At 43.8% G+C, this 18,513-nt stretch overlaps 2 protein-coding genes across 2 annotated transcripts; one reads left to right on the top strand and one right to left on the bottom strand.

Moving 5' to 3' along the window:
* Window positions 1-1,954: 1,954 nt before the first annotated feature.
* LOC112068282 (DNA repair protein complementing XP-A cells homolog) lies at window positions 1,955-6,530 on the top strand. The gene is given in 6 exon segments (XM_024135380.2): window positions 1,955-2,967; window positions 2,969-3,030; window positions 4,486-4,651; window positions 5,008-5,107; window positions 5,975-6,039; window positions 6,041-6,530. Coding segments are annotated over 6 exon segments (519 nt in total). The 5' UTR covers window positions 1,955-2,931; the 3' UTR covers window positions 6,131-6,530.
* A 1,313-nt stretch (window positions 6,531-7,843) lies between these two features.
* LOC112068296 (transmembrane protein 132D-like) lies at window positions 7,844-17,350 on the bottom strand. Its single transcript, XM_024135397.2, is given in 12 exon segments — window positions 7,844-9,489; window positions 9,492-9,977; window positions 10,167-10,358; window positions 10,559-10,778; window positions 12,184-12,386; window positions 13,322-13,465; window positions 13,789-13,984; window positions 14,282-14,434; window positions 15,059-15,597; window positions 16,013-16,222; window positions 16,410-16,633; window positions 16,879-17,350. Coding segments are annotated over 12 exon segments (3,051 nt in total). The 5' UTR covers window positions 16,961-17,350; the 3' UTR covers window positions 7,844-9,087.
* Window positions 17,351-18,513: the final 1,163 nt, after the last annotated feature.

The raw sequence follows: 18,513 nt of genomic DNA, 5'->3' as shown, positions 1-18,513 counted from the left end.
GGTCTTTACAGAATTAATACATGACATGGTTTTCAAACCTGCGCCAAAGTACTGAACATCATCAAATGCTATTACCATGCCGAGATAAAATAATATGCTCCTGACTTTTATAAGTGCAAGTAGGTACTGTATGGCAGAAGTATAGGATAGAAGTGTAGTAGAGAAGGGCACTAGTTACAGGAGGCTGGTGAGGGGAGGACGGCTCATAATAACGTCTTGAATGGAGTGAATGGAATGGTATCAAACACATGGAAACTATGTGTTTGATACCATTCATTCCATTCCAGACCATGAGCCCGTCCTCCCCAATTAATGTGCCACCAGCCACCTGTGGTACTAGTATACAGCATAAGGTAGTGAGTGTCCTTGCCCTTTGGCCCTAGATGACATGAGGTTGTGTGGGAAGGCAGCTAAACTACTTTACAGGTTAGGTTACTTTGAAGCTGACCTTGGTTAGGCCTATGTAACCAGCCATCACGGCTATGTTAAGAAGAACCAAGGCAGGCTAAATATATTACATAACGGCTAAATTGTCATGTAAGGTAGAACTCTTATAAAGCTCAAACTGAGGTGTTATAAAAAAAAAACTGGATTCTTATTTTCCTTTTAAATGTGAAATTTATATTTCTTATTTTTTAAATCATTTTGTTTTTTAGAGGCATGTAAGGTCAATGCCAATTTGTCAATCCCAAGGGTTCAAAAGTTACTGCGTGAAGCATTGATATTATTGACATTGGGGCCACAAGCATATGGAATACCGATATAGCCTACAGTAAGTCTCCATTTAACACTGAATTGAACTGTCTTCTATTCGGGATCCCATATTAAGACTGTTGTTTTTCTAATACACAGGGGAATATAGTCTCTATTTCAGTGTCTTGGCAGCACCGTGGTACCCTAAAAAGAGCAATAGATTAATGCAACTCTGTTAAAATGAGATTAAGATCGGTAATGACTAAAGCTCCTGTCCTGCACGGCTTTAAATAGATGCTAAGTATAGTGTATTGACACCCTTACTGCAGTGAATATTCAAACTTTTTCAGCAGGGACTCTATTTTTTTCCGCCCCGAATCTCATGACACAACCTAAAATCGGTAAATTTAGATTTTACATCAACAAATATCCTTCAATTCATTACATTTTCATCTGTTATCCAAATGAAATACATTTACTCAATAAAATGTACTTAAAAAAAAAAAGATTTCTCAAAAACGTTTGTATATTGTCCCATACAACAATCTGTACTCTTACTGTTTTGTTCCTTAAAAAAAATCTATATATGTATTGTTTTTTTGGGCCACCCCACTGCAGTTCCCCCGACTTTGGGTTTCTGTGAGAATGACTTTATGTTGTTCGGTGGGAACCATTACCAGATTAGCCTATCTATGTGTGGACTACCTGATAAGAGTCTCTGGAAGGAAAGAGAACATGGTTGTTCATGGTAGAATATAATACAATTTAACTTTGTTTTATTTGTATGTATTATACCTACAATAATTATTAAAAACGTCACATCATACACAACGTCATGTCTATTCGATGACACATTCCGTTAATTTAACTTGATCTTTTCAATAATTCGTCTCGCATTCATGAGTTTCGAGTTAAAAACAGTGAAACATTTAAAAAAAAATCAACAACACAACAGCCAGGTCACACTGCAGATAGAGTCAGAGCCATATGTTTAGCGCTTTACCAGGCAGAGATATTGCTACAGCAAGCCCATTACATCAAATATGGCACATTGCCACTGTGTCTTTCAGGATATGGACCAGCAATGAGGACATAGTCAACAAAGAACAGGATAAAGCTGTGAAGAACTACTAGTGCTGGGTGAAGGTGGTATATGTCCGCTCTCCGGCGACACGTCGCGGTCACATAGAGAAGCAGCAGCAGTTTCATAACAGGGCTTTTATTTTGACATGATAAAAACCCGGAAATTGGTTGTGCAACCCACAAATGGCAGCCGCCGACAACACGAGCAGACAGCTGTGCCCACGGGTTAAAAGTAAAAACAAACAATTGTACCCCTCTGCCCGCTGTCTTGCTGGTAAACAACTTTACTTAATTGTAATTTCCAAGACGCTGGAGTTTAGCCTAGCCTAAGTTAGTTAGCGCATGCTTTTTTTGCGATGGATCTGTTGGAGCCTCCCACGCCGATGAAGGATAATGCTTCTTCTCATTCGGAGTCCAAAGCCAAGAACTGCGATCTGTCCCACGCGATGAGAGCCAAGATCTAACGAAACAGACAGCGGGCTCTGATGCCCGAGGCAAGCCTGACCGGCCAATAGACCATCGGCAGGAGAAGGGGGTGGAACCTCGGCTAAAGTCGCCAAGACAGTCGACTCTGGAGAATGGTTCTTCATTGATGAAGGACAAAGAAAGTTGTGCATCAACCAGATATGTGCATTAATAGTCAATCAAATATGGCAGGGGGAAGTATTCACATTTGTTGCATGATGAAAATATAATTAATCTTATCTGCAGATCCGGTGTAACAGAGAAAGATGCGTTGTGGGCTCATGTAATACCACATTCCAATTGCTGAGTGGAGTCAGTTTCAGGTATTGAAGATTATAAAGGAAGTTCGTAATACATTATTTATGGCACAGTGACAACCAACCTCTATCTGAATGACTAGTAGATCCGTTTTTACTGACAAGACACCTTGGCTGACCTCTCCCTCCTATCACTCTCTCTGCACTGCCTGTGATTTGGGATAAGTGTGTTTGTGCTAAAATGACTAGAATGTAATCATTTTAAATGTACTAGTAGTTTATAGACAGTGTTGAGCCTGGGTGCCAGTCTACTTGGAATTGTCTACTGACAATTCCATAAGTAGGTTTCAGGAGAGCAGAGACGAACTGGCATTCAGGCTTAGTGTTGAGCTCTGCTGATCTCTCTGACTCTGTCCTCCTCCTAGCCCCGGTGATGGAGGCAGACTATCTGCTGTGTGATGACTGGGACACGCCCTTTTAGGGATTCCTACCTCAGCAACGGCTTCCGTCTGGCAGTCTGTGACAACTACAGGTAAAGTCTTACTTCTCGTGTCAATGACAACCAACACAAATAGCTATATTGTTATTTTTATATATATATACACTGCTCAAAAAAATAAAGGGAACACTTAAACAACACAATGTAACTCCAAGTCAATCACACTTCTGTGAAATCAAACTGTCCACTTAGGAAGCAACACTGATTGACAATAAATTTCACATGCTGTTGTGCAAAATGACCTCCAGCAGGCCACATGTGCATGTGTCTGCTCAAACGGTCAGAAACAGACTCCATGAGGGTGGTATGAGGGCCCGACGTCCACAGGTGCGGGGTTGTGCTTACAGCCCAAAACCGTGCAGACGTTTGCCAGAGAACACCAAGATTGGCAAATTCGCCACTGGCGCCCTGTGCTCTTCACAGATGAAAGCATGTTCACACTGAGCACATGAGCACATGTGACAGACGTGACAGAGTCTGGAGACGCCGTGGAGAACGTTCTGCTGCCTGCAACATCCTCCAGCATGACCGGTTTGGCGGTGGTCATCATGGTGTGGGGTGGCATTTCTTTGTGGGCCGCACAGCCCTCCATGTGCTCGCCAGAGGTAGCCTGACTGCCATTAGGTACCGAGATGAGATCCTCAGACCCCTGTGAGACCATATGCTGACACAGCACATTTGTGGCTGCTGGAGGGCATTTTGCAGGGCTCTGACAGTGCTCCCCTCTGCACAAAGGCGGAGTAGCAGTCCTGCTGCTGGGTTGTTGCCCTCCTACGGCCTCCTCCACGTCTCCTGATGTACTGGCCTGTCTCCTGGTAGCGCCTCCATGCTCTGGACACTACGCTGACAGACACAGCAAAACTTCTTGCCACAGCTCGCATTGATGTGCCATCCTGGATGAGCTGCACTACCTGGCCACTTGTGTGGGTTGTAGACTCCGTCTCATGCTACCACTAGAGTGAAAGCACCGCCAGCATTCAAAAGTGACCAAAACATCAAGCCGAGAAAGCATAGGAACTGAGAAGTGGTCTGTGGTCACCACCTGCAGAACCACTCCTTTATTGGGGGTGTCTTGCTAATTGCCTATAATTTCCACCTTTTGTCTATTCCATTTGCACAACAGCATGTGAAATTTATTGTCAATCAGTGTTGCTTCCTAAGTGTACAGTTTGATTTCACAGAAGTGTGATTGACTTGGAGTTACATTGTTGTTTAAGTGTTCCCTTTATTTTTTTGAGCAGTGTATATATATGTTGTTGTACAGTGTGCTTCTCATAGTGTTCACATATGTGCAGGACAAGTAGATCAGTATGACCGGTTGATTGCTAGAACCACATATTCACTATAAACGGAGTGCACTGCAGTATTACATATAGTGCTTTACCTTGCTTTGGTTTGCATTGTGCTTCAATGGTAAGAGGATGCAAAAATGCATCTGAGCAGGTATTCTATCTTGTCTTCCCTCTGTTAATGTCCCCCCCCGATCAGAGACGACGAGGTGAAACACAAGCAGATATCCCGTACGGAGGCTCAGCAGCTCTACCTACTGAAGGACTGTGACCTGGACCAGAGGGAGCCAGTGCTGAGGTTCGTCCTGAGGAAGAACCCACACAACCCTCACTGGGGAGACATCAAACTCTACCTCAGGCTGCAGGTAGGACGAGCTAACCGAAACCAACCGTCATGGGTTCTAACCGGCTGCTTTCCCTCAGCCTGGTAAAACCAGACTGAACACGCTGCTCTCACCAATATTGTTTCAATCAGTTTGAATGCCAGGCTAGCTTTCCCTCACCTTGTCCTGAACTTACTGCCACTGTACCAGTTTTCCCCTACTGTGGTTTGTTTACCTCTACCTCGGTGTGTTCCAGGGTTTTGTTCATTAGGCAATCGGAAGAAAACTGACTGTGTTCAGTTTCAAAATGTTGCATGCATTTCTTAATGATGAATGTGTATTTGATGGTAAATATGTATTTAGGTTGTCTAAGTAAACATGATACTGTGTGTTTCCAGGTGGAGACGCGCTCCTTAGAGGTGTGGGGCTCCGAGGAGGCCAAGGAGTCCAGAGAGGAGAACAGGGAGGTGCAGAAGCGCGTCAACCCAAAGGTCAAAGGTCAGTAACACTGTTTTCTGATTCCCACTCAGACACAATGTCACTTCAACAAATAAGTCATTGTAATAGGATTTCCCAGGTTAACAAAAAAAGACCAATTGTTGGTGAAGTCAATTTAAAAAATCTAGTTGAAACAGAGAGACACCACCCAGCCCAGAAGCAGAGATAATGTMTAACTGACCTCTTGGAGACGGGGCCTTTCTATCCTAATCAGACAGCACSAAATGTTCTGTAAACACCAGCCCGAGAGGCTTGTAGGAAGACAAAACAAAAAGGCAGCAACTGTCAGCTGCTACAGAATCACAGTGTTCACAGGWTGTCATCAATACAATGCAACAGTGAATAATCAGTGTGTCCTTGTACTTCCAGTCTGGCGTCAACYACTATCAACTGATAGGAGAATAATCCATAACATTCAGTATCAAGTCTAGTGACCATCAACCTGCACCTTGAGCGTCACAAATAGAACACTGGAAACCATGTGTATTACAGAAAGGGAAAATGTTTTAGCTAAACATTGTTTTAACCACTCTAAACTGACTATGAAATGTAGTGATCTTAAATTTCCCCATTTGTCACCTTTTCTCATTACAAAACTATCTGAGAGATACAGAGAGAACACTAGCACCTCCACTGGCTTGTAGAAAACAGGTCATTCAGTTGTTTCTTCGTTATTGACTTAAACGAAAAAARCTACACGCTGTGCTTGCCATTATTTGTGTTTACTGAGTTTATGTATCAGAAGGCTGATAACACAAGTGATACTGGCAAACAGTGTGCAGATTTTTATTTTTAACTCATTATTGAATAATTCCTACACCTGTTATTGATCATTTCTTGGATTGTTCATTTCTCTGTTGTGACCAGAGCTCCACCGTGCGGTGAGGAGCAGCGTGGGGACAAAGAACACCCGTGCTCACCGGCACGAGTACCGGCCCTGAGGAACTAGTGGATGAAGACGAGGATCTCTACAGGAAGGTCGGTAACACCTGTGAACACAAACTGACCCAAGATGTACCCTAGAGTCTTTTAAATCGGATCCCGGAGGCTCACAGAGTGAGTTTTTTAAATTTTTATTTAAAAAAAAAAAATTGTGGACCGCTGGTAATACACCCGACATGTAAAACTGAGATTCAAATGACTGATACCTCATACTTGACACATGCCTTGAAGCTGAAGCAAGGAGGCCTACTTGAAATCGTCTCAGCAGATGCCATACACAAACTCACTACAAGAGGGAATTAATACATCAACACATTTTGACAGAGAAACGTTGTACTGCTCAGAAGCTGGTGATGGCTGCAATGTTATGTTATCAACTGTTTAGCATGTTAACTTCCATTTTGTATTTACCACTTCTAAGATGGTGTTATGTGTAGAAGGATCTGCATGTGCAAAATAAATATATTTTTCCATAATGTGATCACTTTTTTGCGTCTGTACTTAACTTGTTTTAGATCTGTAGACAATCTCTAAAACGAATGTGCCGTTTTTTCCCCTCTTGGTTAAGATGGATAGATTGATAGATAATTATTGTATTAATACACAATCAAGAAATTGATATAATTTGCATAACATTCATTGAAAATTGTATTTTCGGGGAGTTTTATAAGAAAWATATAACCCTGATCTATGATATTGATAATGTACTGTTATGACATGAGCTTTTGCTAGACTGGTGTGGTGAAAAAATTATTTGAACTATATCCCCGAGCAGTCAGTCACATCAAGTCCATGGCAAATTGACCATTATATATCTTAGAGGCTACATGAATGTGAGGTTTAAACTACTGCATTCCCATCATAAACGCTAGTGCAATATGCCTAGACTATTTAATACAAACTGACAATGGAGGGGGGTTCAAAGCCTTACTCATGCAAAGTTAAGACTGGCAAGTCTGATGGTCAAACAATGGCTCAAAGAATAATGCTGATGCCTCCCACCAAGCAACCAATGAAGTAGTCTGCAGTGGTGTAAAGTACTTAAGTAGTATTTTTACTAAAGTAGTGTTTTTGAGTATCTGTACTTTACTAATTATATTTTTGACAACTTTTACTTCACTACATTCCTAAGGACAATTATGTACTTTTTACTCCATACATTTTCCCTGACACCCAGAAGTACTCGTTACATTTTGAATGTTTAGCAGGACAGGAAAATGGTCAAATTCAAGCACTTATCACGAGAACATCCCTGGTCATCTCTACTGCCTCTGATCTGGCGGATTCACTAAACACAAATGCTTTATTTGTAAATGGCATATGAGTGTTGGGAGTGTGCCCCTGGCTAGCCATAAATAAATGGTTTGCTTATGTGAAGGAAATGTGTCGTCTGGTGGGACAGTCTTGAAAGTGTTCATCTTGTCTCTTTCGTCATATATAATCTTTGGTTCCTGCCTGTGCTTGGATCAGTTACTAATTAGATTGGGTAACCCAGAATTAAGGGTTTGAAAGTGCATCTAAGTTTGACTGTGACCTCTCCAGCTTGGTGACAAAGAGTGATTCATTTAGTATTGACTTCCAAATCATTTTAGACCCAAGCCACCCCCTGTACCCGGACTTTGAACTACTCCCCTCTGGGCGCAGGGCCCCCTCAGCAGGAAAAACAGAACTAGACAATAATTTGTGCCAGGTGTGATATCCCTCCTAAATAGCTCGGGCAAATGTTCCTATCGACTCAGTAAGGCCAGCAGCCTAGTCTTTTTTTTTTTTTTATCTTTTTTTTTTTATTGGTATGTAACTGTTATGAAAGTATGTATTGTCAATTTTGTGTTGTCAATTTTGTTTTGTATTTAAACGCCACTTTAAATGTGTACATGACACTGCAACAAAATTTCCCCATGGGGACAATAAAGTCAGTAAGTGTCCCTGTGTTGAATTTACACAACGCTWAATATAAGGAATTTGAAATGATTTATACTTTTACTTTTGAAACGTAAGAATATTTTAGCAATTACATTTACTTTTAATACTTAAGTATATCTAAAACCAAATACTTTTACTCAAGTAGTATTTTACTGGGTGACTTTCACTTTTTTACTTGAGTCAATTTCTATTAAGGTATCTTTACTTTTAATCAAGTATGACAATTGAGTACTTTTTACACCACTGATAGTATGCCTGCAGAGTGGGTTCAGAATGGGGGCTCTGGSCCCCTGGGAAAAGTGGGGAGGGGGGTGTTAATTCCCAAATTCTCAGTTCTTACAGAAATCACAATTTGGAGAATCTCTGGAATCAGGAGGGAATAAGCATGTCGGCATCCTACAACTGGGAGTCATCCCGGCCGAATTGTTTGGGAAAATTACCAGGATTTTTCAACCCTATACTATTTCGTCAATAGGCCTAAAAGGGCTTGATTCATTCCGTATCTCCGAAGTTCAGCGCTACAGCGCGCTTGAAATGTAAAGGTCSTTTCCAATTGAGCTGAAATGTGCAGTATTTATCGTGAATTCAGTCTCCGCGAACGTGGGAACGCTGCCTTTAAAATTCAATTGCAATATAGCGGTGAACTTCAGCGATACGGATTGCATTGAGTCCTAAATCGGAAAAGATATGACAACCAATTGTATATGGATGAATGTGAAATAATACCAATCAAATAAATATGGCAGATGTGTACAGTCGTGTACGTGCATTGTTTCTGCACACATATTTAACTTATGTTGTATATGTGCGATGGTAGATAGACAAACATTCAGAAATAAATAACAGAGAAAAAGACTAGCCTATACGAAGATGACCTTGTAAGACGTTAAGATACATTGTTGGTGACACTGTGACAAAAAATATATTGTCAATTTTCCTAAGAATTATGATTTTATCAACAACCTTTCTCTCCTGAATAAAATGGCACCCTATTCCCTACATAGTGCACTACTTTTGACCAGAGCCCTATGGAACCCTATTCCCTACATAGTGCACTACTTTTGACCAGGGCTCTTAACTCTTAAAAGGATTAAGGTGCCTATTCGGATGCAGCCTTAATGGTCAATGCTTTGATCTGGCTGCCCCTCTTTCTCTTCTAGAATAGTCTCATGGAGTGATATTACCCTGGGGTACGATGTTATTTTGTCGATCTTTTCTGCAACATCCTTTGCCTCCTCTTTTCCTTCCTCCCCCTCTTCCTTCACCACCCCCTCCATGTTCATGTCCTTCCTCCTCATCCTCCTCTCCCTCAAAGCGCAGGGCAGACAATTCACCAGGAAGAGGAGTACGGAGAGGCAGAGAAGGGAGAGAACTGCCCCGACACCCACCCCCAGCTCTGTATCCTCCRGTTTCTTCTCCCTCTCTCTCTCCACCCCGGGAGAGAAGTACACAGCGCTCTCTTCGTGATTTGGGGTCAACACCGCTCTCTCCAGGTCGTTCCTGGCGATCATCCCATGTCATCCCATACCTTGTCATAGTAGTCGTCACCTTTGACGGTGGTGACGTTCCCTATGATGATGTCATTGTCCAGGAAGTTGCTGTACTTAACGTCCCTATCCGATGACTCAACCAGCATGTCTGAAATGTCGAGCAGCTCAAAGTCCGCCTCCTCGCTTCCCATTGGACGAAGTTCCGAGTCCAGGTTCACCCTGATCCAACCTGATCCTTTAGCCAGCCTCCTGGTCCCGCTTCCTTCTTTCGAATTGGCCAGGTCCCYGTCAACGGAGTTCGCCATTGGCTTGCAGGTGGTGACCAGGAGTTCTGCTTTCAGTAAAGGCCCGCCCCCTTCGCCCTGGGCGATGACGCGCAGCAACGGGCCGGGCATCACGGCAACCACGGTCTCTGCCAATGAGGAGAGGCGAAGGGCGAAGGTACCACGGCTGAAGGTGGAGAGCAACGTGGCGCTATCATCACTGAACTGGAGCCAGACACTGATGGACGCTTCCTGGTGGAGAGAGAGAGAGAAGGACAATGAAGATAAGGGGGAGGGAGAAAGAGAGAAATGCTCAGTGTCATACCATACTGAAGCACAAAGGTCCTTCCATTGAAGCAAAAATGTCCCACTGAAGTTACTGTTATGTAAAACTAAAACGTTTTAGTGAAGTTAGTGGGTCAAGAAAAACACTGAACTCACCTGCCCATGGTGGTAGAGGATGTTATATGCTGTCACTGTTGCCGTGACAACAGCAGGATGGGCAGGGCTTGCATTGATTGACATACCGAGTCCTCCCACAACCTGCACTGAGAGGTCACCTGGGGTCACGGGTTCAGAGGTCACGATGACATCACAGCTACCCAGCACACCATCCCATTGGCTTGATATGACCTGAGAGACAAGAGAGGGGTGTCAATAAAGGTACTTGCTGTTTGTATCTTGTTCAAGTTTACTTTCCATAGGTAATAAATATATTTGAGATCTGACCAAATGGAGATTTCATCATTTGTAATGACCATCCATCAACTAAAATGCACCATGCTATTCAAAATACAACATCATATTACTTGTTTGTATCACATGATACTCACATGAACTGAAGTTTTCCCCGGGTGTAGACCAATCAGATTGCTCTGCTTGTCGAGGACCGCCACGTGAGGATTCACTACCCTCAGCCAATTACGGACCATCTCTGTGGCATCCACAAACCAATCAGAGGAGCCCAGCAGGTAGGTCAGCTGACCCTGGCCCCCCTGAGCACTGAACTGGGTCAGAACCTGAACTGTGGACCTCTGGTACACTGGAGAACAGCTGGGGAGCAGGGAAAGAAAGGGAGAGAGAAGGATGGATGGATGAGGAGGAGAGAGAGATATTACACAAATCTGGATGTGGCATAGAAGCTGGGCAAAACCAAAAATGGAGACATAAGCTTAAATATGTTGAAGGTTGGGGTAAATTCCATTTCAATTCCAGTCAATTCAAAAAGTAAACCAAACTCCAATCAAATTCCAATTTTTCCTCATGAAAAGCATGAAGACAATTGGAATKTTGGTGTACTTTCTGAATTGACTCGAATTGAAATAGAATTGACCCCATTTGACCCCTGGTTGAGATGTGACAGCAAGTCATAATGTTAGTGTTTGAATTGTTKAGCAGGTGCCATCTAGGAATTAGAGGTGGATAATGCAGAGTCTATTTTAAAGCTCTGGGTTAGGGAATTAGTAGTCTCTTCTACCAGCTGTTTGCCTGAAGTGTTTGTATGGTGAATTAAGCTTTTTGGCAGTAGAGCAAATCACACCTTATTCCCTATATAGTGCACTACTTTTGACAAGGGTTCATATGGCTAAGGTAAAAAGTAGTGCACTATATAGGGAATAGTGTGCCAAGTGGAACACAACCCTTCACTGTTCTACCAGACATTGCCAGTGGTGTAAAGTACTACTTATGTTGTWTTTGGGGGTAKCTGTACTTTACTTTACTATTTATATTTTTGACAACTTTTACTTCACTACATTCCTAAAGAAAAKAATGTGCTTTTTACTCCATACATTTTCCCTGACACCCAAAAGTACTCGTTACACTTTGAATGCTTGGCAGGACAGATAATTGTACAATTCGCACACTTCCCAAATGCTTTGTTTTTAAATGATGTCTGAGTGTTGGAGTGTGACCCTGGCTATGCGTAAACATTTTTTTTAATTGTGCTGTCTGGTTTTCTTAATATAATTATTTGTACTTTAACTTTTGATACTTAGTACATTTAAATATAAATACTTTGACTTTTACTCTAGTATTTTACTGRGTGACTTTTACTTGAGTCATTTTCTATTAAGGTATCTTTACTTTTACCCAAGTATGACAATTGAGTACTTTTTCCACCACTGGACATTCCTGGTTTGGTGTTTCAACCTCCTGCTCTGTCTTGAGACAGAAAAAAATGGATTAGGAAAGGAGATTATGCTAAAWGGAGACCATATTGCCAGGSCATCATTGTAAATAAGAATTTGTTCTTAACYGACTTGCCTAGATAAATAAAGGTTAAATAAAAATRCATAAAAATGGGAGTTCCAACTGTTCCAATCCCCATCGTTCTATCAACTGATTTAGGAATCTTGATGTTAATGACATTGTATAATCCTGCTTTATCTAATTCCTGCTCAGCATGTCTTCATCTTTCTCTAAACACACACACGCACACACGTGCACAGGGACTCACCCATTCTCCGTGTAGTGGTTCCAACCCTCAATGGCGCTCAGCTCGTTGTCGGACAGTGAGACGCGCAGCGGGACGACAGGAGCCCACACGGACAGACACAGGGACCCACTGAGCGTGCCCAGGAGAAACTCCACCCCTACACAGGTGCTGCCCACCCCTGATTCACTTCCGTCGACGAAGAGGGTGGAGCAATCGCTTGACACCTGTTGAATAAAGTCAGAGGGTGATAAAGGGAGTGGAGGATTGTGTGTCAAATCAATCTAAACAAATGTMATTGTATTTGTCACATGCTTAGTAAAACAACAGGTGTGGACTAACAGTGAAATGCTTACATACGGGCCCTTCCCAACAATGCAGAGAGACAAATATAAAAATAATAACAAGAGGAATAAATACACAGCGAGTAACGATAACTTGGCTAAATACTAAGGGTACCAGTACCCAGTCGATGTGCAGGGGTGCGTGTAATTGAGGTAGATGTGTACATATAGGTAGGGGTAAAGTGACTAGGCAACAAGATAGATAATAAGCAGTAGTAGCAGCATATGTGATGAGTCGAAAGGGGGGTCAATGCAGATAGTCCGGATAGATATTTGGTTAACTATTTAGCAGTCTTATGGGTTGGGGGTAGAAGCTGTTAWGGGTCCTGTTGGTTCCAGACTTGGTGCATCGGTACCGCTTGCCATGCGGTAGCAGAGAGAACAGTCTATGACTTGGGTGGCTGGAGTCTTTGACCATTTTTGGGCCCTTCCTCTGACACCGCCTGGTATAGAGGTTCTGGATGGCAGGGAGCTCGTTCCCCAGTGATGTACTCGTTTGCCTCTCTTGCGCCGTCGCTTCCTCTTTCGCGTCCCAGGGATTAGGGCTCGTCCAGAGGTGCCAGCGCCCAGAGGTGCCGACGTCCAGAGGTGCCGACGTCCAGAGGTGCCAACTCGTTGAAGTAGAAATTGTCATCCAAATCGAGGTTAGTGATTGCTGTTCTGATGTACAGAAGCTGTTTTCGGTCATAGGAAACGATGGCGGAGACATTATGTACTAAAAAAGTTCATATCAGCGTAAAAAACCCACAGAAAACAACGGAATTGGACAGGAGCCCTGTGCGTGTGTGTATACAGTACGTAGAGTCGTGTCTGCTTACCTTGACGATATCATCGTTGGACGACTGGCACTTCACCGCCGCGGTGATATCCGACACCTTCCCATCATGCCCCACTGCCAGCACAATGACAGGAAGTGACACGGGTTCGCTGGTCAAGATGGCCGTGTTGATGATCATGCCACTCTGTGTGTTGATGACAACAAGTTCAGTTTTTTGGCCTTATTTAGGAATAAGCATAATGAGCTTTTTTTAAGGCAGAAACAGTCCACCGCAACACTAAGAGATCCGTAGATGTATGGATATGTGCTGTAGCTATCACATTATCCATTCGTCTACTGCATAGTACATACATACAGACTATGTAACAAGAAGAAACCAATTTCCCCGACTAAGAGTTCTGAACTTTTTTATTTTTTTTCTGGCTAAGAGTTTTGGACTAAGAGGCATGTCCAATGGAGATTCTGTGTCCCGGGAAACTGGCCCTGTTTGAATAAAGTTCTACCTACTTCAGTTATGGGAGAGATGCCCACTATCTCTCTGTCAGTGAAGGAGAAGCTGCTCACTACTCCGCCGTGTGGTGGCGGAGGGTTTTTACGGCCTGAGTACTCTACCCGCCAGCTGGCCGATACCGTCATGGCAACCCCGAAACTCCGTCGCAAGCCGTCCACTGACAGACAGGCAACCTGCTGCAGAGCAGCGGGACTGAGGGAGAGGAGGGGGTAGGACGGCGACAGAAGAAAGAGGGTGGGAAAAGGGGTGAGGAGGGGGGAGGAGAGAGAGAGTAGGGAGAAGAGGTGGAGATGGTAAGAAAAAAGAGTTTCATGGAAATAAATCACATATGTTGGAATATTTAATAGAGTAATATTCTCCCACATATGTGGTATCACTTGCATGCAATATGAATAATGTATATTGTCATAAATGTAACTGACATGTCACAAATCGGTTAAATTGAATACGTTCCTCTATTGTACAGTAATATATATGATGAAGTAATACCCGTCGCTGTCCATGTGTCTGGCCAGTTTGTGGCAGATGATGGAGATGACATCATGTTTGGAGCCCTGGGTTCTCTCCAGGTTCACAACCCAGAGGTCAGAGTTCAGAGAGCGCTGGGCAACCAGAGACAAAAGGCCTTTCTTCACCTTCAGTCTGGAATAGATACATACAGATATAGTGTGACTTACTGTTTGTCGCCCTGAATACGAGCGTCTGGGAAATTACTCAAATGGAAATTAAGACCACTTTATTGTTCAAATGAAATTTGACTTCCACTTTTAACCCAACCCCTCTGAAAGACACATACACAGGTTCTGGAGAGGAGCGGGGGGCTGTCACACTAGGCTCCCGTCGAGCTGTTGTTGTGGGGGGAGTTACGTGCCTTGCTAAAGGGCACAACTTCAGACAATGGCATCTAGGATTTGATACCAGCAACCCTCCAGTTGCCAGCTCACTTCCTGACATATTTTTCCCATCGGACCCAGGAATCGAAGTGGCAACTCTCTGGTTGCTGGCTCTCCTCTCTAACCGCTAGGCTACCTGCCGTCCCCAACGTACATGTACTACATACTGTATACATACTATTCATACTAGACAGATACACTGGCAATGAGAGCCATGGTTTGATATCGAAATATGAATACAGTATTTATCAGTAAAAGAGAAGAACCTGCACACTTCTATGTTCCTATATGTGTTTAGGTGGTCATCAGGTGTCCCATTTCAATTTGCTGGACTATCCCTTACATCACAGAGCATCACGTAACAAAGACTTACCGGATAACAACAAACTCTGCACTGAAATTGGGCCTCAGGTTCACAGAAACCCCTATTGGCTGTCCCGCTCGGACCGGTCCCCTGCGATAGCGAATCAGCACGTTGGAATCCAACCATAGCTCCTCCTCTTCCTGTCCATTGCAACAGCCTATTTTCTCTTTGGTCCCGTTGGCTTCTTTCCGCTTATTGTACTCCCTCAGAGTCACAGCTCCTATATAAAACAACTCTCTCTGAGACGGTGGTAATTTGTCTTGCACACACCTAGGGGGTGCTAGTTTGCGGTTGGACGCTGTGCCGAACAATGAGTAGTACAGCTGGATGCGGTCGCCGGCGTGGGCGGGGCTGTATCGGAGAGCGCCTGGGAAGGGGACGCCACCGGTTCCACCAACGACACCACCCTCGTGCCGTCGTCCCCGATTACGGGTGTGGTGTGTCTGCCGGGCATGCTGGTTGGGGCTGAGGTAGGGCTGGCTGGTCTGGTCCGCCTCAAACCAGTCCTTCGGTAGGGCCAGGGTCACCACACATAGACCCAGTGGAGGCTGGGAAGGAGAGAGGAGGAATGGATGAAGAGAGTGATTGGTGAGCATTTGGCGTCATACTTTATATCGAACAGGTGTCATACTTTATATAGAACATTATCATACTTTATATAGAACAAGTGTCGTACTTTATATCGAAAAAGTGTCATACTTTAAATAGAACAGGTGTCATACTTTATATAGAACAGCAGTCATACTTTATATAGAACAAGTATCATACTTTATATAGAACAAGTGTCATACTTTATATAGAACAGAACATTTCAGTGTATTGGCCAGTGTAACAAACACACAATACAACATATCCATCATTCAGAGTCCCACTAGAGTTCCAAAGAAAACCTTTAGTCCGGCTTCAGTCTTTTGAATGGTCACAGGTGATGGTGGCTAAATATAGTGTGTGGCACGAACACACCTGTGTGATACAGGAAGCCTTCTGCTCCTCGGTCTCTTTGAAGGCGTGGAGGGCGATACAGCTCCCTCTGCTGGTGTCCCCTCGTACATGGAACAACACCCGCACCCTGTACCTCTCCTTTCCTCCTTCATCTCCCTCTCTCTCCACGTGTTTAGAGAGGAGAGATGCAGACAGAGGAGGGGAGAGGGGGAGGATGGGCCCAGAGACCAGCTGAGGAGTGAGAGAAGGAGAGAGAGAGAGAGGGTTACACTGATAGAGAGAGGGCTAGAGGAAGATCTCTGCGTGACATATTATCTTGCGACTTCTTAGGACACACAGGAATAATATAAAATCTATGGAACTAATTCTCCAAATGTATAAGTGGAGATCTACAGCATTCTGCTCCCAATTGATTTACCTGGCTGACAGAGTAAGGCCCGAATGAAGCCCGAACCCCCGCTTTGGAGACTGCCCCAGCCGGAGGCACCATGAGCAGGGACTGGGTGAAGGCGAAGGGGCTGGAGTTGGAGAACAGTGGGCCAAGATCAGCCTGCGACAGGGGCAGAGCATGCCAGGGAGGGGGGACCATGATTTTGGCCAGGAGGGAGAGAGGGAGGGGAGGCTGGGCATGGGATGTGTGTACTGGTGGATGAGATAAAGAGATCGACGGAAAAGGAGAGGGAAATATTGATTGGTTTGTATCTCTTTCTCTTTGGTATATTTCACATCAATTTCACATAAATTGTTAGGCCTACACCTACTGTAGATCACATATCAGCTATTTTAAACACGTGAAAAGGGTAGAAGATAAATTGTTGGTATATATATACTCATGAAAAACGTATATCAATACAATAGATCTTTTGAAGAAAAATAACCTCACTCACCGACTACTAGGAGCGAACAGAGCACGAGCGCCTTCACACCCTCTCTCCCCCACGATGCACTGGGGCAGCCGAGCTCACCCATCACTGCACCCCTGAAGGATCCCGAAAAACCACACAACCCCAAAAGTGTCGTAACATCCTTACAGCTCTGAAGTGTTGAGAGGTATTGCGATGATTCAGGTTCACACGCGTTCAGAAAATGCGTCCGGGGAGTAGGCTACTATTGACCATACATCCAAAAACTGTCGTTCATAAACCAGTAGGTCCTATATCATCGATATCCTCATGAAACGGTAGGTTCTTTAGTGGTTGACAGAACAGTGTCTTACTACATGGACCACATGTACACTGACAGCGCCCTCATATAGTTACAACTATCAAAACTAAAACGTGACATATCGTATTTTTACATCATTCTGCTATGTAGTTATTTGCAAAACTGTCCCCACCTGGCTGTGCTTAACAACATAACTCACCTGGCAGATGTTGTCCTCTCATCGGGGGGGGGGGGCGGGAGGGGGGGGGGGGGGGGGGGGGGGGGGTGACCCAGAAATACTATAACCTCTGAAATGTTCCTTCTCTCTCTTTTTTCTCTTCACTCGATTCTCTCATCTCGTCTCTTCTCTTCTCTTCTGCACCTGTGCTCACTCTGAGTTTCTCTCTATTCCAATGCCATGTTCGTTCGTTTCTCTTTCATGTTCTGTTATCGTATGTTCAGGGCTGTTCGCTGTTCCAAAGTTTATGTTAAAGCGAAGTCTTCTTTAGTTGGTTGGTATCGGGTGGTTGTAACTGCAGAGAAGCTTATTCCAAGTCCAATGCAGAGAGATTTTAGAGATCATGAAAACACCTTTTTTTATTCAGTTCTTGTTCTTCCCCTTTTCTTGGCAGTTGAGAATTCTTTCCCTCTATTTTTTTGTGGATCTCTTCGATCTTTAGGTCTTTTTCAACTTGATGCTCTCTCTTTTCCTCCCTCGCTCCCTCTCTCTCTGTGTGTGCCAGATTCACACAATACGGATTTATTCATTTGAAACGGTGAATAATCCCTCTCTCCCTCTACAAGCATTCCCCCCCCTTCTCTTTATTCCCCCCCCTTCTCTTTCTTCTTCTTCCCTCTTTCTTACGTACTCCCCCCCTTTCTCTGCAAGATTGATTCGCCCTAAAGTTTTTAGCTAAGCACCATCCATCCCCCGCTCTCTCTTCTCGTCTCGGAGTGATTTCAACTCTGTTCAGAATCAGATGGTCTATGTATCTGCTGCATTAAGCCGCTCATGTTTAATAGTTGAATAATTTTGAGGCTTAGTTCTAAATGCGGCGCATCAGGGGTTGAAACCACTCTCCTCTACCCAGTCAGTCTCTTAACGTAAATAAATCCCTTTCAACTTTTCTTATTTTTTTTCAGCTAGTGGCCAGATTGTTTTATATATTTTTATGTTTTCTGACTCTCTCTCTCTCGCTCTCTCTCTCTCTCTGTGACATTAACACTTCCATACCCTGACTGTGTCTGAAATTCTTTTCTGGTCAAAAGTAGTGCACTATGTAGGGAATAGGGTGCTATTTCGGATGTAGACTCTGTGATGTGGTTTGCTATAGAACACGAATATGCCTCGCTCTCTCTCTCTCTCTCTCTCTCTCTCT

This window comes from Salvelinus sp. IW2-2015, unplaced genomic scaffold (assembly GCF_002910315.2).
Source record: "Salvelinus sp. IW2-2015 unplaced genomic scaffold, ASM291031v2 Un_scaffold356, whole genome shotgun sequence".
In the NCBI taxonomy this organism is placed as follows: domain Eukaryota; kingdom Metazoa; phylum Chordata; class Actinopteri; order Salmoniformes; family Salmonidae; genus Salvelinus; species Salvelinus sp. IW2-2015.
This window is presented reverse-complemented; position numbering and strand designations above follow the sequence as displayed.